Source organism: Scyliorhinus torazame, chromosome 16, assembly GCF_047496885.1.
Source record: "Scyliorhinus torazame isolate Kashiwa2021f chromosome 16, sScyTor2.1, whole genome shotgun sequence".
NCBI lineage: Eukaryota > Metazoa > Chordata > Chondrichthyes > Carcharhiniformes > Scyliorhinidae > Scyliorhinus > Scyliorhinus torazame.
Genome location: NC_092722.1, coordinates 192,162,457 through 192,185,467, shown reverse-complemented (window position 1 = coordinate 192,185,467; position 23,011 = coordinate 192,162,457). Strand labels below are relative to the sequence as shown.

At 49.1% G+C, this 23,011-nt stretch overlaps 1 protein-coding gene across 5 annotated transcripts in view; it reads left to right on the top strand.

Annotated features, from left to right (window-relative positions):
* The window catches only part of LOC140393345 (A-type potassium channel modulatory protein KCNIP2-like), a 613,874-nt gene that overhangs the window by 540,741 nt on the left and 50,122 nt on the right, over positions 1-23,011 (top strand). The window contains exon 1 of one of the 5 annotated variants that reach the window (XM_072479706.1): positions 4,872-5,807. The exons of the other annotated variants lie outside the window; for them this stretch is intronic. Within the exon in view, the coding sequence (XP_072335807.1) occupies positions 5,723-5,807 (85 nt within the window). The 5' untranslated portion in view covers positions 4,872-5,722. Of the gene's footprint in view, positions 1-4,871; positions 5,808-23,011 lie in introns of those variants that run through there. 5 annotated transcript variants of the gene reach the window in all.

Here is a 23,011-nt window from a genome sequence, read left to right as displayed (position 1 = left end):
TCTACCCCCGACGATGTCGGAGGCAACGATATCGTTAATTTTGAAGAGGGATAAAGATCCGTTGCAGTGCGGGTCCTATAGACCCATTTCATTGTTGAACGTGGACGCCAAATTGTTGGCAAAGGTACTGGCATCGAGGATAGAGGACTGTGTCCCGGGGGTGGTGCACGAAGATCAGACAGGGTTCGTAAAAGGGAGACAACTGAATGTTAACGTGCGACGACTATTAGGGGTGATAATGATGCCCCCAGTGGAGGGGGAGGCAGAGATAGTGGCGGCAATGGACGCAGAGAAGGCATTTGATAGGGTGGAGTGGGAGTATTTATGGGAAGTGTTAAAGAGGTTTGGGTTTGGGAACGGGTTTATTAGCTGGGTTAGACTTCTTTATGGGGCTCCAACGGCAAGCATAGTTACAGGTCGACATAGATCGGAGTATTTCCGACTATATAGGGGAACAAGACAGGGATGCCCGCTGTCTCCATTGTTGTTCGCGTTGGCAATTGAACCTCTGGCCATGGCGTTGAGAGACTCCAGGAAATGGAGAGGGGTGATTAGAGGGGGAGAAGAACACCGAGTCTCGTTATATGCGGATGACCTATTGTTATACGTGTCGGACCCAGCGGGGGGAATGATAGAGGTTATGCGAATTTTGAGGGGGTTCGGGGATTTCTCGGGGTATAGGCTAAACATGGGGAAGAGTGAATTATTTGTGATACATCCAGGGGACCAGAGTAGAGAGATAGAAGGCTTGCCTCTAAGGAAAGTGGAAAGAAACTTCCGATACCTGGGGATTCAGATCGCTAGGAGTTGGGGAACCTTGCACAGACTTAATCTGACACGGTTGGTAGAACAAATGGAGGAGGACTTCAAGAGGTGGGACATGCAGCCTCTATCGCTGGCGGGCAGGGTGCAAGCAATTAAGATGATGGTCCTCCCGAGGTTCTTATTTGTATTTCAATGTCTCCCTATACTAATCACTAAGACCTTTTTTAATAAAATAGACAGGAGCATCACGAGCTTCGTGTGGGCAGGGAAAGTTCCGAGAGTAAGGAGGGGGTTCCTTCAGCGTAGTAGGGACAGAGGAGGATTGGCACTACCGAACTTGGGCGATTACTATTGGGCCGCCAATGTGGCAATGATACGTAAATGGATGATGGAGGGTGAGGGAGCGGCGTGGGAAAGACTGGAGAGAAAGTCCTGTAAAGGGACGAGTTTAGAGGCGCTGGTGACGGCGCCGCTACCGATCTCACCTAAAAAGTTTACCACAAACCCGGTGGTGGCGGCAACATTGAATATCTGGGGACAGTGGAGGCGACAGAGAGGGGTGCGGGGAGCCCTGGTGGGGTCCCCAATCAGGAACAACCATAGGTTCGCCCCAGGAAGAATGGATGGAGGATTTCAGAGCTGGTTCCAGTTGGGAATTAGGAGGGTGGGAGATTTATTTATAGATGGGACTTTTGCGAGCTTGGGAGCATTGGAGGAAAAGTATAAGTTGCCCCGGGGAAATTTCTTGAGATATATGCAGGTGAGGGCATTTACTAGACAACAGGTGAGGGAATTTCCGTTGCTCCCGACACAGGGGATACAGGACAGGGTGCTTTCAGGGGTGTGGGTCGGAGAGGGCAAGGTGTCAGAGATTTACCGAGAGATGAGGGAAGAGAGTCGGTGGGCGAACTAAAAGGAAAGTGGGAAGAAGAACTAGGGGAGGAGATAGAGGAGGGTATGTGGGCTGATGCCCTAAGCAGGGTAAATTCCTCTTCCTCATGCGCCAGGCTTAGCCTGATTCAATTTAAGGTGCTACATAGAGCACACATAACGGGAGCAAGATTGAGCAGGTTCTTTGGAGTGGAGGACAAATGTGGGAGGTGTGGTGGGAGCCCGGCAAACCACGCACATATGTTTTGGGCATGCCCGGCACTGGAAGGGTATTGGAAGGGAGTGACGGGAGTGATTTCGCGGGTGGTGAAGGCCCGGGTCAAACCAGGCTGGGGGTTAGCTCTATTTGGAGTTGCGAAAGAGGCCGACGTTGTGGCCTTTGCGTCCCTAGTAGCCCGGCGCAGGATCCTACTCATGTGGAAGGAGGCGAAACCCCCCGGACTGGAGGCCTGGGTAAATGATATGGCGGGGTTCATTAAACTGGAGCAGATAAAGTTTGCCCTGAGAGGATCGGCTCAAGGGTTCACCAGGCGGTGGCAGCCATTTCTCGACTACCTAGGGGAACGTTAGAGGGAAGACAGATGACCAGCAGCAGCAACCCAGGGGGGGGGGGGGGGGGGGGGGTTAGTTTAGGTCAAAGATAAAGAGGTTTTGTTACTTGTGTATTGTTTAAAATTTCTGTATTGTTATTGTTGCGTTTGCTTTGTAAGAGGGGAAAAATTGTTGTTTGGGAAAAAAATTTCAATAAAACATTTATAAAAAAAAAAGAGAGCATCAAGAACTAGACACAGATTCAACATAATGGACAAAATGATGTGAGGGAAACTTTTTTTTCACCCAGTGGCTGGTTGGAATCTGGAATGAATTTCCTGAGTAGGTGGTGGAGGCAGGTTTATTGGCAATATTGAAAAGGGAATTGAATTGCTATCTCAAAAGAGAGAATGTGCATCGTTATGGGGATAAGCCTGGGAGTTAGATGAGGTAGAATGCTCTTTCAGCGAGCCAGAACAGACTCAATGGGTCGAATGGTTTCCTTCTCACTGCAAAGATTGTGTGAAATATTGTGGCTACCAGAGCTGGTCAGAGGCTGGGAATCCTGCGGAGAGTAACTCACCTCCTGACTCCCCAAAGCCTGTCCACCATCTACAAGGCACAAGTCCGGAGTGCAATGGAATACTCTCCACTTTCCTGGATGAGTGCAGCTCCAACAACACTCAAGAAGCTCGACACCATTCAGGACAAAGTTTTTTTTTTTAATTTAGAGTACCCAATTCATTTTTTCCAATTAAGGGGTAATTTAGCGTGGCCAACCCACCTACCCTGCACATCTTTGGGTTGTGGGGGTGAAACCCATGCAAACATGGGGAGAATGTGCAAACTCCACATGGACAGTGACCCAGAGCCGGGATCGAACCTGGGACCTCGGTGCCGTGAGGCAGCAGGACTAACCCACTGTGCCACCGTACTGCCCTGATCCAGGACAAAGCTGATTGCTCCCCCTTCCACAAGCATTCACTCCCTCCACCACCGACACACAGTAGCAGCTGTGTGTACCATCTACACTGCACTGCAGCAACTCACCAAGGTTCCTTGGACAACATCTTCCAAACCCAGGACCACTATCATCTAGAAGGATAAGAGCAGCAGATACCTGGGAACCCACCACCTGGAAGGTCCTCTCCAAGTCACTCACCATCCTGACTTGGAAATATATCACCGCTCCTTCACTGTCGCTGGGGCAACATCCTGGAACTCCCTCCCTAACAGCACAGTGGGTGTACCGACACCACATGGACTGCAATGGTTCAAGAAGGTACCTTCTCAAGGACAATTAAGGGTGGCCAATAAATGCTGCTCCAGCTAGGGGAACCCACACCCTTTGAATAAATACAAAAAAAGGGGCAAATCCCAAGTCTACCTCAACGGAGCAGGAATCAAACATTTGCAGTCCGCATAAATCTAAAACCACACGCTAGCCATCCAGCCAACTGAGCTCCTAATCTATTATTAAGGAAGTCTTAGCAATGTACTTAGAAAATCATAGCATGAGCGGCACGTGGCGCAGTGGTTAGCACTGGGACTGCGGCGCTGAGGTCCCGGGTTTGAATACCGGCCCTGGGTCACTGCCCGTGGGGAGTTTGCACATTCTCCCCATGTCTGCGTAGGTTTCACCCCTACACCCCAAAGATGTGCAGGTTAGAACGAAGAACAAACAAAGAAAAGTACAGCACAGGAACAGGCCCTTCGGCCCTCCAAGCCCGTGCCGACCATGCTGCCCGACTAAACTAAAATCTTGTACACTTCCTGGGTCCCCTTAAACGCCACTATCGTCCCTGCTTTCACCACCTCCTCCGGCAGCGAGTTCCAGGCACCCACTACCCTCTGTGTCAAAAGCTTGCCTTGTACATCTCCTCTAAACCTTGGAGTCTGAGTCAGTGAAGATGGTCAAGTCTTGAGGGGAGTCAAGGGCAGCACGGTGGCGCAGTGGTTAGCACTGCTGCCTGACGGCGCAGAGGTCCCAGGTTCGATCCCGGCTCTGGGTCACTGTCCGTGTGGAGTTTGCACATTCTCCCCATGTTTGCGTGGGTTTCACCCCCACAACCCAAAGATGTGCAGGGCGGGTGGATTGGCCACGCTAAATTGCCCCTTAATGGGAAAAAATGAATTGGGTACTCTAAATTTTTTTTTTGTTTTTTAGTCCTGATGGGAGTAAAGGATTATGGGGAAGACACGAGAAAATGGGGTTGAGCCGAGATCAGATTCGCCACGATCATTTTGAATGGTGGAGCAGCTTCGAGGGGTAATGTGGCCTCGTCCTGCGCCTATTTCTTCTGTTGATTATCAGCGTGCAGTGTCAGTCTGTGATCACTTCTCTAAAACATCAGGCACGCACCCAAATCTATTTTGTGCTCTTGTTTTGATTGGCCTTTTATAATCGAGTAACTCTGAAAGTCTTGGTATTTTTCAATATTTGGCAATGCCCTCATTTTCTTTTTAATATTGCACATTTGATTCTATTTTTAACACGTCTCTCATGCTAAATGTTGCTATATTTAATCCGAACACTCCCTCAGTGGTCTGCAATGACACCATCACCTGCTCTCCTCTCCGGGTGCAGCAGAGATTCTCAATCAGTGTCACCTCACTGCTGCAGTTATTACTGAATGTGTGACACAGAAAAGCATTGCAGGGGCCGAGCGTGTCAGACACCTCGCACTGACTTGTCCTGAGGGAGGAGAGACTGAGATAAAGAGACAGAACTTTACAGAGAAACGGGGATAGATAGAGCCAGGGTGATAGAAAGAGTGATAAGGAGACAGAGAAACAGGGTGATGGACTAAGGTAGGCAGAGATGGATGGACAGAGAGAAACAGAGGGGCAGAGATAGAGAGAGCGAGAACGACAGTGAGAAACTGAGGCAGAGTGAGACTCACGGGGAGGCAGAGACAGACAGAAGTAGATAAAGCCTGAGGGAGACAGAGAGAGTGAGAGAGACAGAGATAGAGAGAGAGATGGATATGGAGAGGAGGTCGCAGTAGAGGGAGAAACACAGGTGGTGAGAAAAACAGAGAGAAAAACAAAGTAAATCAGAGACTGGAAAAGTCAACAGCACAGCAACAGGTAATATTGGAGAAAACATCACTGGAGACACAGAGAGAGGGAGCGAGAGAGAGGGAGAGAAAGACAGAGAGAGAGACAGTGACTGACAATAAAACTAAGGATACGGAGAAAGGGAAGGTCAGAAAACAGGGCATAGAGGAAAAGACACGGAGGCACAGACAGGGGCACAATAACTTTCAAATAAAGGAAGGGAAGGAAAATCCAAAGAGAGAGGTTGGGAGGGAAAGAGAGGAGTGTGGAGAGACTAAGGTAGAGAGAGAGATAGAGAAAGAGATTGGGCTGACCCAGAGAAAGATAGAGCCAGCAGGAAGGAGAAAGGGAAGGTGGCAGAGGGATAACTAAAGGGGGGGTTCCTGGGTGGTTTTCGGTGCCGTTTGAACGTGGCAGCAGAGTGGCAGTGTTGATTTTGTTTCTCTGGGTGCTTCTCTCTGGTTTTGGAGGCAAAATGGCTCTGATCCCTCAAACAGCTGGAGTCCTCTTCAAAACCATTCGAATCCTGCTGCCCAACCGGGTTCGCAAGAGGGCTAAACGTAAGTGCCGCCTTCATTTTAACCATGGAATGTTGCTAGGGCACCAGGGGCAGCAGCTGTAACTTGTAGCACCCAAAGCAAAACTCTGCCTGGTAATCACTATGGTAATCACTTTGGGGTTTAAATAACTTGTCTTGAGTGCCTTCCTGTGGGTGCTGGCTCCTCAGACGGAGCACGGATCCCAGCGCCTGCGAATCGTCCTGTGCCACCTCCAGGTACCCAGTTGGACAGTCAGACTCTGGTGCTGTTGTCACCTGACTGGGCTCAGTTACGATGCCTGCCGCAGGCAAATAGCTGTCTGCCACCTGGAGTTCTGCTAAAGGGGTTGATGTATTGTGACCAGCAGCAGAAATCCCTGGTCACTTTCCTCTCTAAGGCAGGAGGGGGCCTTCATTTATATAGCGCCAGGCACTACCTCAGGACGTCCCAAAGCGTTTTGCAACTAGTGAAATATGTTTGAAGTGTGGCCGCTGTTATGACCTGGGGAATGTGGTACTCAGAAATCTCCCACAAACAGCAACGCAATAAATAACTGGATTATCTGTTTACAGTGAGAGTGATTGAGGGATAGAAATTGGCCCCGGGACACTGGGGTGTGCTCTCTGCTCTGCTTCAAATCGCGCTGTGGGATCTGCTCCCCCACTGTGAAGGCAGAGGGAATCTCAGTGCAGAACCTCAGTAAGGCAGCACTGCAGCCAATGCAGCACTCCCTCAGTGCGGCACCTGCAATGTTACTGCAGATGGATAATAAATTAGGTTTGTGTCCCGCCCAGTGTATTATATTAATAAATAGGCCTGCAACGGTAACTACTGGAGCTATGTGAAATAAAGTCTGCAATTTAGCTAATGAATGTTCCTGTCAGAGATAACCTTGTTGGTAGTTGGAAACTTCAGACTTTAATCTTTTAATGGCCTCATGAAAACAACTGGATTAACTGTGGTAATGTTCGCTGCCTTGCGGGGGGGGGGAGCAGATTAAAGCCATTAACATCAGTCCTGGGGTATCTTCCTCGCCCCCCCCTCACTCCTCCAAAATGTGTGTGACAGCCCCACGGGACTCTAATACAAAGGGGCCTCAGAGTGGAGGATCGACCATCGTATTTGAGTTCTCTTTCCCAGCGAGCAGCTGGGCCGAGTCAAGGTTGAGTTCGGGAGGTTGACAAGGGAGTTTAAGGTTATGGGGGACAAGCAGGGATGTTTTCAAGGGCTGTGGGTGTCGCTGGCTGGGTCAGCATTTGTTGCACATACCTAATTATCCCTTAGGGGGGCGGTGGTGAGCTGCCTTCTTGAACTGCTGCAGTCCAGGTGTAGGTACACCCACAGTGCTGGTGGGGAGGGAGTTCCAGGGTTTTGACCCAGCGACAGTGAAGGAACGGTGATGTACCTTGTGTCCGTTGTGTTGCCCTATTATGTATTTTCTTCCCATGTACTAAATGATCTGTTTGAGCTGCTCGCAGAAAAATACTTTTCACTGTACCTCGGTACACGTGACAATAAACAAATCCAATCCAATCCAATCCAATGTATTTCCAAGTCAGGATGGTGAGTGGTTTGGAGGGGAACCTCCAGGTGGCGATGTTCCCAGGTATCTGCTGCTTTTGTCCTAGGTTGTAGATCTTTTGATTTTCTTTAGTGGCTCAGACTGCAGAGGCTGAATCATCAGCTCCCTGCTCCGATATCATTTGATCTTGTATGTTATGAGTAGGATTGGTGGACGCTCCAGATAGTGAGTGTTCACCGATCTTCTAGCGGTGCTTTGTTCGTGAGGAAAGCAAATTGAAAGTGGAAATTTTTAATGTAGATTTTAGATATTTATATCAAACACACCTTGTACACTCACACACACACACTCACACTCACACTTACATACACACTCACACACTCACATACACTCACACACACACTCACACTTACACAAACACTCACACACGCACACACACTCACACTTACACAAACATACACTCACATACACTCACACACACACTCACACTTACACAAACATACACTCACATACACTCACACACACACTCACACTTACACAAACAGGCACACACTCACATACACTCACACTTACACAAACACTCACATACACTCACACACACTCACACTAACACAAACACTCACATACACTCACTCACACTTACACAAACACACACACTCACATACACACACACACACACACACACAAACGCACACACACACACACACACAAACACACATGCACACTCACTCAGAAACACAAGCACACTCACATATAAATGGATTGGTGGAGTGAGTGAGAAAGTGGCAGATGGAATTTAACACAGAGAGGTGTGAGGTCATGCATTTACGGAGGTCAAGCAGCTATAGGGAGTACACAATAAACGGGAATATACCAGGAGGGGTAGATGAAGTGAGAGATCTTGGTGTACAGGTGCACAGGTCCCTAAAGGCAGCAGTTCAAGTAGACAAGGTTGTTAAGAAAGCTTATGGAATGCTCATCTTCATTGGCAGAGTATAGAATATAAAAGTAAGGATATAATGTTGGAATTGTATAAAACCCTGTGAGGCCACAACTGGAGTATTGTGGGCAGTTCCGGTCACCACATTACAGGAAGGACGTTATTGCTCTGGAGAGGGTGCTGAGGAGGTTTACAAGAATGTTGCCAAGGCAGGAAAAGTGTAGCTACCAGGAGAGATTGGGTAGGTTGGAGTTATTTTCCTTGGAACAAAGAAAGCTGAGGGGTGACTTGATTGAAGTGTTCAAAATTATGAGGTGTGATGTACAGTAAGCAATCTTACAACACCAGCTTAAAGTCCAACTTTCGAATCACTAGCTTTCGGAGCACAGCTCCTTCCTCAGGTGAATGAAGAGGTGAGTTCCAGAAACACGTATATAGACAAAGTCAATGATGCACGACGATACTTTGAATGTGAGTCTTTGCAGGTAATTAAGTCTTTACAGGTCCAGACGGTGCGACTGGAGAGAGGGGTAACCCCAGGTTAAAGAGATGTGAATTGTCTCAAGCCAGGACAGTTGGTAGGATTTTGCAAGCTCAGACCGGATGGTGGGGGGGGGGTGAATGTAATGAGACATGAATCCAAGGTCCCGGTTGAGGCCGCACTCATGTGTGCGGAACTTGGCTATAAGTTTCTGCTCTGCGATTCTGCGTTGTCGCGCGGCCTGAAGGCCGCCTTGGACAGCGCATAGGCGAAGATCAGAGGCTGAATTCCCTTGACTGCTGAAGTGTTCCCCGACTGGAAGGGAACATTCCTGCCTGGCGATTGTCGCGCGCTGTCCGTACATCAAATTATGAGGAGAAGAGATAGGGTGGACTGAGTTAAATTGTTTCCCTTGGTGGAGAATTCTAGAACCAGGGAACATGGATTCAAGATAAGAGTCAGAAGGTGTGGAGAGGACATGAGGAAGAACCTTTTTACACAAGAGGGTGGTGGGAGTCTGGAATTCGCTGCCCGGGTTGGTGGTGGAGGCAGAGACCCTAAACTCATTTAAAAAGCGGATCTACACCTTCAGTGCTGTACGCTACAGGGCGATGGACCGGGTGCAGGAAGGTGGGGTTAGAAAGGACACCTGCGTGGACTCGGGCTGGCATGGTCAAGATGGGCCGAATGGCCTCCTTCTGTGCTGTAACTTTTCTATGATTCTATGGTTCTATCCACATACATGCGCACACACCGACACACACACACGCACACGGACACACACACATGCGCACACACCGACACACACACATGCGCGCACACCGACACAAACACATGCGCACACACCGACACACACATGCGCACACACCGACACACACACATGCGCAAACACCGACACACAGACATGCGCACACACCGACACACACATGCGCACACACCGTACACACACACATGCGCAAACACCGACACACAGACATGCGCACACACCGACACACACACATGCGCACACACCAACGCACACACATGCACACACACCGACACACACACCGACACACAGACATGCGCACACACCGACACACACACATGCGCACACCGTCACACACACATGCGCACACACCGACACACACACATGCGCACACACCGACACACACACATGCGCACACACCGACACACACACATGCGCACACACCGACACACACACATGCGCACACACCGTACACACACACATGCGCACACACCGTACACACACACATGCGCACACCGTCACACACACATGCGCACACACCGACACACACACATGCGCACACACCGACACACACACATGCGCACACACCGACACACACACATGCGCACACACCGTACACACACACATGCGCAAACACCGACACACAGACATGCGCACACACCGACACACACACATGCGCACACACCAACGCACACACATGCACACACACCGACACACACACCGACACACAGACATGCGCACACACCGACACACACACATGCGCACACACATGCGCACACACCAACACACACATGCGCACATACCGACACACACACATGCGCACATACCGACACACATACATGCGCACACACCGATACACACACATGCGCACACCACCGACACATGCACATGTGCACACACATGCGCACACACCAACACACACACATGCGCACACACCGACACACACACATGCGCACATACCGACACACATACATGCGCACACACCGACACACACACATGCGCACACCACCGACACACACACATGCGCACACACACACACATGCACACACACCGACACACACACATGCACACACACCGACACACGCACATGTGTACACACCGACACACACACACATGCACACACACCGTACACACACACATGCGCACACACCGACACACGCACATGCGCACACACCGACACACAGACATGCACACACACCGACACACACACATGTGCACACACCGACACACACATGCACACACACCGACACACACACATGTGCACACACCGACACACACACACATGCACACACACCGACACACACTCATGCGCACACACCGACACACACACATGCGCACACACCGACACAATCACATGCGCACACACCGTACACACACACATGCGCACACACCGTACACACACACATGCGCACACACCGACACACACACATGCGCACACACCGACACAATCACATGCGCACACACCGACACACACACATGCACACACACCGACACACACACATGTGCACACACCGACACACACACACATGCACACACACCGACACACACTCATGCGCACACACCGACACACACACATGCGCACACACCGACACAATCACATGCGCACACACCGTACACACACATATGCGCACACACCGTACACACACACATGTGCACACACCGACACACACACATGCGCACACACCGACACAATCACATGCGCACACACCGTACACACACACATGCGCACACACCGTACACACACACATGCGCACACACCGACACACACACATGCACACACACCGACACATACACATGCGCACACACCGACTCACACACATGCGCACACACACATGCACACACACTGACACACACACACGCGCACACACCGACACACACACATGCGCACACACCGTACACACACACATGCGCACACACCAACACACACACATGCGCACACACCGACACACACACATGCGCACACAACGACACACACACATGCGCACACACTGACACACACACATGCGCACACACCGACACACACATGCGCACACACCGACACACACATGCGCACACACCGACACACACACATGCGCACACACCGACACACACATGCGCACACACATGCGCACACACCGACACACACACATGCGCACACACCGACACACACACACATGCACACACACCGACACACACACATGCGCACACACCGACTCACACACACGCGCACACCGACACACACACACGCGCACACCGACACACACACACACGCACACACCGACACACACATGCGCACGCACATGCGCACACACCGACACACACACATGCGCACACACCGACACACATATGCGCACACACATGCGCACACACCGACACACACACATGCGCACACACCGACACACACATGCGCACACACATGCGCACACACCGACACACACACATGCGCACACACCGACACACACATGCGCGCACACCGACACACACACATGCGCACACACCGACACACACACATGCGCACACACCGACACACGCACATGCGCACACACCAACACACACACATGCGCACAAACCGTACACACACACATGCGCACACACCGACACACACACATGCGCACACACCGACACACACATGCGCACACACCGACACACACACATGCGCACACACCGACACACACATGCGCACACACATGCGCACACACCGACACACACACATGCACACACACCGACACACGCAAACACCGACACACGCACATGCGCACACACCGACACACACACATGCGCACACACCGACACACGCACACGCCGACACACGCACATGTGCACACACACTCAAACACACACACACAGGTACACACAGCCACACTCTGATATGCATACGCTCACATTCTCCTTAAGAATTTAAGGATTGGGGGACTAAAGCAGTTAAACTCCTGCTGTGCATAACAGTCTGTGCACATTCTGGGGGGGGGGGGGGGGGGGGGGGGGTCGGTGTGGCAAATCTTGTTCTTCGCATCATTTGGGTAGGTTTAGTCCTGTGATCTCACTGCCCTGCAATCAGCAAGATTTCCTCTCCAAATAGTTAATAATGGGCAGTTTCAGTGTTTGACTGAGGGAGTCTCGACGTGGCCAATGCAGCCACCAGGCAAACTAAATCGAGCTGCCAGGAGTTGGAAAACCTGGGGGGGGGGGCCTTGAATGAACCATTCATGAAACTACACGAGTAAACAGACAGGCTTCAGCAGTGGGAACGCAATGTCTCGATCTCCTGATATACTCCCACACACACTGATGTACACGTAGATTTCTGGCTATTTACATTGCAGTCTTTCCTGAAATTTCATGCTCTGTTCCTCATTCTGCTTATGTGACAGTTTTACAAATGTGTACATCTACACGACCCTTCCAAAACTACAAACCAGAAAATAGTATCAAAGAAGGTCATTTGGTCCATCCCACTCTACCATAATGATTATTGATGTGCAAATGGTGTGTAAAATCATCCAGTAACTCTTGCAGGAATACAGAGTATTAAATCGTGTGAGTAATATTACACATTATAATCTGCATTTTGCCTGCTACATAATCTGTGAATAGTTCAAGATAATGGGAAAGTACAATCTATTCTCTATTCTTAAAATAAATCTGTAATTATGAAGGTAGAATTTTTCTTCATACTAATGTACAATATTCACTTTTGAAGTTAATTCTAGGGGGAGCTGGAGGTCCATCTCGGTGCCTATGACTCTAGTACTGGCCTTGCTGGGATGAGTTACGTGCTGCTCCCTTCAGAGGAAGTGACTGATTGAGTGCAATTAAAAGTGACTTGGAGAAAGGAAATGTTTGCAGCTGTTTACCATAGAATCACTCATATGTTAATTAGTTTGACAAGTCATGAATTATTAATGCCTGGAGGCAACTACCTGTTGCCTATATGTTGGTGAGCCAGCCAGAGGCAGTTTGGTGACATTTGGACACATTCCGTATAGAGTCGGGTGTTGGTGTTGCCAAACCTTTTTGAGATAGAACAGGAAGCAATGCAGATTCACAGCAAGGCACAAGAGCATAATAAGTAGGGGTGGACCATTCAGCCCATCGAGCCTGCTCAGCCATCCATAGAACAACAGAATCCCTACAGTGCAGAAGGAGGCCATTCAGCCCATCGAGTTTGCACCGACCCTCTGAAAGAGCACCACTCCCTCTCCCTATCCCCGTAACCCCACCTAACCTGCACATCTTTGGGCCGTGGGAGGAATACGGAGCACCCGGAGGAAACCCACGCAGACACGGGGAGAACGTGCAAACTCCACACAGACAATCACCTGAAGCTGGAATTGAACCCGGGCCCCTGGCGCAGTGAGACAGCAGTGCTAACCACTGCGTCACCATGGTCACTGATCATTGTCCTTTAACTCCATTTTCTCACCCATTCCCCATATCCTTGGTGTAATATCCCGCATGGGACCGTCAGGATTGGGATGATTATCTTCTCTGTACTCCTTGCACGAGCTCTCCCACTAGGGGGCGCGGGACCTCTGTTAACCTTTGTATAAAAGGTCGACCAGTAAGGTACCAACCAGAAGAGGAACCTGATGGAGATCTACCGGGCAGAGTACATATCACGTTTTAAATAAAACTACATTTCTTTATTTTACTCGGTGTCCTTATCCCTTGAGAGACCAAAAATCTATCTTCCCAAGCCTTAAAAATATTCCACAAAGGAGAATCCACAACACTCGGGGAAAGTGAATTCCAAAGATTCACGATTCTATGTGATGAAATGTATCCTCCTCTCAGTCCTAATTGGTCATCCCCTAACCCTACAACTGTTCCCCAATACTCCAAATTAGTGTTTTTCAAAGAGGCGAGGTGGTGATGTACTGGTATTGTCACTGGACTAATAAACCATTGACCCAGAGTAATGCTCTGGGGACCCAGGTTCGAATCCCCCCACTGCAGAGGGTGAAATTTGAATTCAGTAAAAACCTGGAATTAAAAGTCTAATGATGAGCATGAAACCGTTGTCGATTGTCGCGAAAACCCATCTGGTTCACTAATGTCCGTTAGGGAACGAAATCTGCCGTCCTTACCTGGTCTGGCCTACATGTGACTCCAGACTCACACCAATGTGATTGACTCTTAACTGCCCCCTCAAGGGCAATTAGGGATGGGCAACCAATGCCTGCCCAGCCTGCGACGCCCACATCCCATGAACTAATATTTAAAAAAACTTTTTTCCCCGGCACCCACTTTTACAAGCTGATCTTATCGACCCATGCCGGGTGACCTCCATGGCCCATGCCGGTTGATCTTCGCAACACAGTATTTTTGCTTCTCTTTAATGCGGCAGGTGAGCCTGCTTGGGCCTCACGATCACACTCCAATCAGGTTCACAGGAGGAGACGTCAATGCGCATATCAGGGGCAGACTTCAGCCAGTTCCCTGGTGCTGTCTTCACCTTTGTGAGAACGGAAAATCCAACCTCGCACACATGTAGGTCATTGTGAAGGGAAATAGCAACAAAATGCTTGTTTTACTCAGCACTGGACACTTCTTGGAGATTCTGCTCCAGAATGCTGACAGCCTCATGGACTTGTGCTGTGTTTTAATGTGCTGTCACAGGTGAGGCGCAGAAGTTCAGTCTCTTTACTTGGAGTCAGCTGTAAGTTAATAACTGACTCCGGGGTCTCAAACGCAAAAGAATTTTTCACTCACCTCTTCTCTTTCAAAATCTGAAGCTTCCCTCGGAAAAGTAGCTGCAGAAACAGTTCCCCAGCGCAGCCAGATGCAATTGAATAAGGCTTACCAGTCTTTTCAAAATCAAGAAGTGTGTCCTCAAACTTACCACGCCTTAGTCTTCAAATGCTTTTGAAGTTTTGAGGCTTTTAAACTCTCACTTGCTTCCCTGCATATTACACACATGGGCATTGAATCCTGATTTGCTTTGGCACAATTAACAAAGCCGTACCCCAATAAATCACCTGTATTCTGCTTTTTTCCCATTTTCAGCTGACAGTAGCTCTGCTTTGTCCTGCCGTGGACTCTCCTGAGCAGCTCTCTCCAGCAGATTCAGTTGTGAGCTCCTGGCCTGTTTGTGTCTGTGTCCCTCTCTTCACTATAACAAAACAATCTTCAAAGTCTGTTGCCTTGCTTGCTCGCAGCTCAAAAATGGAGGAATCTCTCCTTCATGATTCCGTGCCACAAGTACAGATGTACAGGACACATGACCTACTCTCTGCTGCTGCATCTGGCCGGAAGACTACGTTGCTCCAATTAAAAGCCTGCCGCGGCCGCATTCTCGTTTGAAAATTAATTTTTCAATTAATGGGAAATTTAGGTTTCCCAATCCACCTACCCTGCATATCTTTTAGGTTGTGGGGGTGGGACCCAGGCAGACACGGGTTGAATGTGCAAACTCCACACGGACAGTGACCCGGGTCCGGGATCGAACTCGGGTCCTCAGCGCCGTGAGGCAGCAGTGCTAACCACTGAGCCATCACACCACTCTTGCATTCTCAATTTAAAAGCCAGTTGCGGCCATTGGGCCCTTCTCATAAATCGGGTACGACATGACTGATCGCTCCGCGACCCTCCCGACACCCGGCCCGGCCCAGTTGCGGCCTGCTGTTTGAAAAACCCTGTTCTCCATTCCTAAACTCCTGTGTCTACCCTGTCAAACCCATTAAGAATCTCATATGTTTCAGATCACCTCTCAATCCTATAAACTCCACGTTTTTATTCCTGTACTTAATTCCCCTTGCAATAGAGGCCAACAGGTCAATTGTACTTGTATGTTAACTTTGTGCACTCCACCTACGCGGATATCCAAGTCTCTCGAAATATCTACCCAGACTGGAACAGAGTGAACTCTCTGAAGGATAATAGTGTATTAGTTGCTTTTTATGACAATCGAGTTGATTGCATTTCCGTTTTACAACTTATCAGCTTATTGAATTAAATATTACAATTTTCCACGCTACTGCAAAGTGCTGATTCGTAGCTTCCTGACCCGTAACTTAACCGCTATGAAAAAACTCAGGTCCTAATGAACTTCATCTGGGATCTTAATAGAAGTGGTTGATGGTTTTACTTTTCCCAAATTCCCCAGATTCTGGAAAGGTCCCATCAGATTGGAAAATAGTAAATATGACTTCTCCATTCACAAAAGGAGGGCGACAGGAAAAAGTAAATTACAGACCAGCTAGCTTAACATCTGTCATAGGGGAAATGCTGGAATCTGTTATTAAGGAAGTTATAGTGGGTTAACTAGAAAATCGTGATGCAATCAAGCAGGGTCAACATGATTTTATATTGGAAATCATGTTTGACTAATTTGTTATAGTTCTTTGTTCAGTAACTGCAATTTCTGGGGAAAGTCTCTTCTTTAAACTTCTATTCCAGAAGTCAATGATTTTTGAAACTGATGTTTCTTTGATTTGAAAATTCTATATCTCTGTGCTGGATTCAAATTGTAATAGAGATAGGGGTGGGATTTTCTGGCTCTCACCGCGAGCAGAATTTTTCAGTCCCACTGAATCCAGCCCCGTAAGGCAGGTTCCCCAGTGGCGGGGCAGGCAAGCCATACAAAGACCCATAGACTCTGGCGGGACCAGAAGATCCTGTTGGTGGCAAATGGCTCGCTGCGTCCACCATGGGAAAACCTATCATGGGAGCTGAAATCCTGGCTTCTGAACTTAGGAAAGAAGAGAGAGAGATTATGGTGTTGCTGCTCCCTGAGTAGAGTTGCTCCAGACTGCCGCTTAACAGGTTGGGTGTTGAAATAAAATACATTTGTCCCGTGACCTTGCTCCCTGTAATGATTTCAGGTGGTAATTGATTAGTTCATGGCTGGATAGACCATAGCTATTGTTTTAAAGTTTGAGTAATAAAATTCTGTAATGTCCCAACCATTAACTTCTGAATGATCCATCATCTACCTTGATGAGATAGGAAGAAACACCTTCCATATAGATATTGTCCTGGTAAATTTTCTGTCTCTGCTTAAAAGGTAGTTTTCTATAAATGCTATTGGTGAGAAACAGTGCAATTTTAGTTCATCCTTTGAAGTAATTCTTGATGTCAGCAGGTGTGAAATTCTGTAGGACGTAGTCTTAATGTGTCTTAATTGTAATTCACATTGAAACTTACAGAAATATGGCAACCTTTTTAAAAATTCATTCATGGGATGTGGGCATCGTTGGCTGGCCAACATTTGTTGCCCATCCTTAATTGCCCTTGAACTGGGTGATGTGCTAGGCCATTTCAGAAGACATTTATTTAAGAGTCAACCACATTGCTGTGGATCTGGAAGGCCAAATGTAGGTCAGGCCAGGTAAGGACGGCAGATTTACTTCCCCAAAGGACATTAGTGAACCAGAAGGGTTTTAATGACAATCGACAATGATTTCATGGTCATCGTTGGACGTTTAATTCCAGATTTTTATTGAATTCAAACTTTACCATTTGCCGTGGTGGGATTCGAACCCAGGACCTCTGAGAATTACCCTGGGCCTCTGGATTACTAGTCGAGTGACAATACCACTACACCACTGCCTCCCCATAATGCAATGTATCAGGTGACTTGTGGCAGCCATCTGAAGCTAACATCTTTTTACATCAAAGGTTACAACTCAAAACAATGGTGTTGGAGGTAGCATATTAATATGGATAGAGGATTGTTTAGCTAACAGTAAACAGAGAGTGGGCATAATAGGTCATTTTCAAGTTGGGGCGATGTAATGAGTGGAGTGCTACAGGGATCAGTGCTGGGGCCTCAACTATTTACAATCTATTTAATGACTTTAATGAAGAAAGCAAATGTACAGCAGCTAAATCTGCTGATGACACAAAGATAGGTAGGGACAATAGTTGTAAATGGGACACAATGATGGTCGTGGATAGGTTAAGTGAGCGGCCAACGATTTGGCAGATGGAGTATAGTGTAGAAAAATATGAACATATCCACCTATCCCCTTTGGCAAGAATAATAAAACAGCAGTCTATTGTTTAAAAAGGGGAGAGATTGCAGAACTCTGAGGTACAGAGGGATCTAGGTGGCCTGGTACATGAATTACAAAATGTTAGTCAGCAGGTGATTAGGAAGGCAAATGGAATGTTTATTGCAAAGGGAATGGAATATATAAGTAGGGATGTCTTGCTACAGTTGTACAGGACGTTGGTGCGGCCACATCTCGAGTGCTGTGTACATTTTTGGCCTCCTTTTTTTAAAAGGATATAATTGCGATAGAAGCTGTTCACTCATCTGATGCCTGGGAATGGGAGCTTATCTTGCATAGAAACTTACATAGAAAATAGAAGCAGGAGGAGGCCATTCGGCCCTTCAAACCTGCTCCGCCATTCATTATGATCATGGCTGATCATCAAACTGCTGCCTCACGGCGCCGAGGTCCCAGGTTCGATCCCGGCTCTAGGTCACTGTCCGTGTGGAGTTTGCACATTCTCCCCCTTGTTTGCGTGGGTTTCGCCCCCACAACCCAAAGATGTGCACTGCAGGTGGATTGGCCACGCTAAATTGCCCCTTAATTGGAAAAAATGAATTAGGTACTCCAATTTTTTTTTTTTAAATGACCTGATCATCATGTTCAATATCCTGATCCCGCCTTCCCCCCATATCTCTTGATCTTTTTAACCCAAAAGCAATATCTAATTCAACAGAAATGCCTATCTTTCCCCCTCTCAATTGAATCCTCTATAACTATTGCATTTCTACACCTTTTGCTCCACCCCTGAGCAGCATGGTGCAACAAATTTGGCTGTTGCTGTTACCCCCTGAGAGGTCATTCCCCTCAACAGTATCCAAAACGGTATATCCGTTTTGCAGGGGAATGGCCATAGGAGATTCCTGCACTGCCTGCCGCGCTCTCTTGTTCTGCCTGGTGGTCACCCATTCCCTTCCTGCCTGTGGATTCTGAGCCTGCGGTGTGACCATCTCTCTCTACATGCTATCCACGATACTCTCCGACTCGCGGATGCTCCACGGTGTCCCCAGGCGCCGCTCCAGCTCCGAAACTCGGGTTGCCAGTCGTTGCGGCTGGAGACACTTCCTGCACACATGCTGGTCCTGGGAACAGGAAATATTCTTCGTCTCCCACATGCAGCAAGTAGAGCAGATCATGGCTTGGAGCTCTCCTGCCATGTCTTACTCTGCAAGTTAACCTAATCATTTGATATCAAATAATATTAACCAGTATTAACTAATATCAACTAGGGCCCTTCTTATCTGCTCACTGTTATTACAGAATATATGATGGAACATATAAATGTTCTCACCTACCATGGAATGGGAGTTTATCTTACGAGGAAAGTTTGGATAGGTTTAGCCTATCCGTTGGAATTTAGAAGAATGAGAGTTGACCTTATTGAAACATATAAGATACTGAGGGGACTGACAAGAGTGGAGGCTTAGAGCTTGTTTCCCCTTGTGGGACAGACTAGAACAAGGGGACATGTTTAAATATAAGGGATCTTCCATTTAAGATGGAGATGAGGAGAAGTTTTATCTCTCAGAGGGCCGGGGGGCAGTGGAACGCTTTTCCCCAAGGAGAGCGGTGGAGGCAGAATCACTGAATATTTTGAAGGCGACAGTAGATAGATTTTTCACTGACAATTGGGGGTCAAAGGCTATGGGGGGCAGGAAGAAAAGTGGAATTGAGGGCACAATCAGGTCAGCCATGCTATCAGTGAATGGTGGAGCAGGCTCGAGGGGCCGAATGGCCTCCTCTTACCCCTAATCTGTATGTTTATTTTCCAATAGTATTTCCAATATGAACATCTGTAAAGGTTGACCATCAGGGAATATTCATAGAGGTTTTTCACGGGGGATATTAAATGAATGAACCCATGTTGAGAGGGGACTGTGATTGGGCTGTGGGGTGAGGTTAAATGTGTGTGTAGAGTCCATGGTACTGAGGCGTATGGGCTGTGGGAGGACCAGGATCGATGTAGCAATTGGCCTTTGTTACCCTGTTCTTGATGCTGTGTTGGTGACATGTGCCTACGAAATAAAGCAGAGTTTAAAGATTTCTATATAAACCTGGACAGCAAATAATCTCATTACAATTCCCTTGACTGCATGTGCCCAGGGTACTCCGATCCCTGAAGGAATTGTTTGCATGATGTTCAATTGAAGTGGCTCAGTGTTTCTAACAGGTAAAGGTGTTGTTATCTGCTGTTGACTGTATCCCGTGTCTATGTGTGTATATTTTGCACCTGTTTGGATATGTATTGAAGGTGTATCACTCATTCAGGTGAGACCATCATCTCATTTTCTCTGCAAGAGCTTCCGAAGTTGATCTTTTGTCCCCTTCCTTTCTGTCTTGTGCTGTGTCTCCCGATTATTCGTTCTTATTATTTCTCTCTCTCTTCCCCCCCCCCCCCCCCCCCCACCCTCTCTCTCTCTCTCTCTTCCTCTCTCTCTTTCTCCCTGACCTTTGTTTCTCTTGCTTGAGTCCCAATTTTTATTCGGGTTGGGATTCTCCATTCGGGAGTGGAAGTGCTCCCGCTATCAGAGAACAAGTTTGCGCTGCCCCCAGCAGCGTCGGGGAGGAGCGATTCACAGCATGTAAATGGACCACATGCGACCCACCCGAGTCCCGGATCCCCAGGCGGCTGATTCGCTGGAACTGGGATTAGTGTCGGGGAGCTGACAGACTGGAGCCACTGTTAAATGCTCCACCCAGCCCACACTCCATATCAACCAACAGGGTAGCTGGGAACAGACCGACTCCCAAATTTCTGGATGCTGATAGCAACAAGATGCTTGTCGCCGTGGAGGAGAGGAGAGACACTCTCTTCCCCAGGGCGGGGCGGAGGCAGCAGCCATCAATAATGACCAGAGCCTGGGAGGAGGTGACAGAGGCAGTGAGTGTTGGCAGCCTCGCCAAGAGGGCTGGGCATGCAATGCCACAAGACAGTGAACGACCTCCTTTGAGCAGCTCGGGTGAGAAATCACCCCCTGTGCCCCCTGGCATCACTCTCGCCCTGGACCCCTCATATCTGCCCCCAATCCCCTAGATGCCAGCAATACCTCAACTACCTACATTTCCCCTAGAACCCACCCTCCACGAACCTCCAACACCATGCCCTGCCTTCTTTGGCCAGGAACCTTGCCCACACATGGCACCAGCTAGAAACCTCCACCCGTTAAACTGGCATGCCAAACTCCCACTATGCCCTTAATGTGCCCCCAATGATAATGCTGGGCATAATAGGTGGGAACATCAGAAGACAGCGGAGCGATTCCAGATATTCGGGTCCACACCCCCTTTGAAGAAAGGGTCATGGATCTCGTGGGGTGGCCGAGGAGAGGGCAGTGGCTGACATGGAGTTCAGCATGCGGCAAGGTAGTGAAAGTCCAATGCAACGCAGATCTGATCTCCAGTCAGTCTATCCTCTCCCACAGGCCTGTCCTTCCCGAGATCCCACCCCATCCGCATCTTCCGGGATCCCAATCAGTCGAGGCCGGGACGTCTGGAATCGCAGACCTCCTCCAGACCGTCGGTACACTCACAACTCCGGGAAAGACAATGACGCCTTGTCACTGCTTTCACCAGCACCATTCACCATCGCGGAGACTATCACCTCGGTGGGCAATGTTAGTGATTAGGCTCCTGTGTCACCCTCTGATGAACACCACACACATGCTGCAGCACATCGGGTGGAGGCAGGGACTACCGAGAGAGCAGACGGTCAGAGAGCTGCCTGATTCCAGGGAACATCTGTCGCCCAGGCAGATACTACGCTTCTGGAGAGGTGATCCCATCGCTGGTGCAGAGGCAGAGCCAGAATCTACAGGAGGGGGTGTCAGCAACGTTCCAGTGCCTGCACCTCCAGCGGGAGGAGTCCAGCCGCCTTCGGGCGCAAAAGGTGGTGCCGACAGTGCGTGGCACCCAGGGCAACACTGAGAGGGTGGCGTCCGCGGTGCAAGGCCTGGGGCATGACGTCAAAGCGATGTGACTGGATGTCCAAGGCTTGGGGCACACTGTGCTGTCCATGGCTGAAAGAGCAGGACAGGAGAGCCCAGTCACAGGCAGACATGTCCTGACACATGGACATTGCTGCAGCGCTGCAGAGCGAGGCCCACAAAGGCTGAGGGCATTGAAAACATTGACTGGGTGCTGACTGACCTTGGCCAGTCGCAGACTTGACCGAGGCAATGAGGGACATGACTGAGGTAGTGAGGGACATGGCTCACTCACTGCAGGATATGTCCCCTTCTCAGTGCACCATGGCTGAGGGTATTAACATCATGATTCAGACAAGGTCAGGCTTTCAGGACTGGCAGTACCAGGTGATGATAGCGCCTCCAGAGCTTACTCCGGCCCCACCTCCATCCCATGGAGTAGCCCGGGGCCAGAGAGCTCCCCGACTAAGGAGGCAGTGATGAGGCCCATGCCAGTGTCTTCTGCAGGGGAGGTGCTGTAATGAAGGGCACCCTCTGTCGAGCTGGTGATCTGAGGGTGACATCCGTGCCATCAATAACCCCCTGGACATGGGGCATTCCAGCGATGGCAGCAAATGCGTCCGGGCATCTCGGTGGACC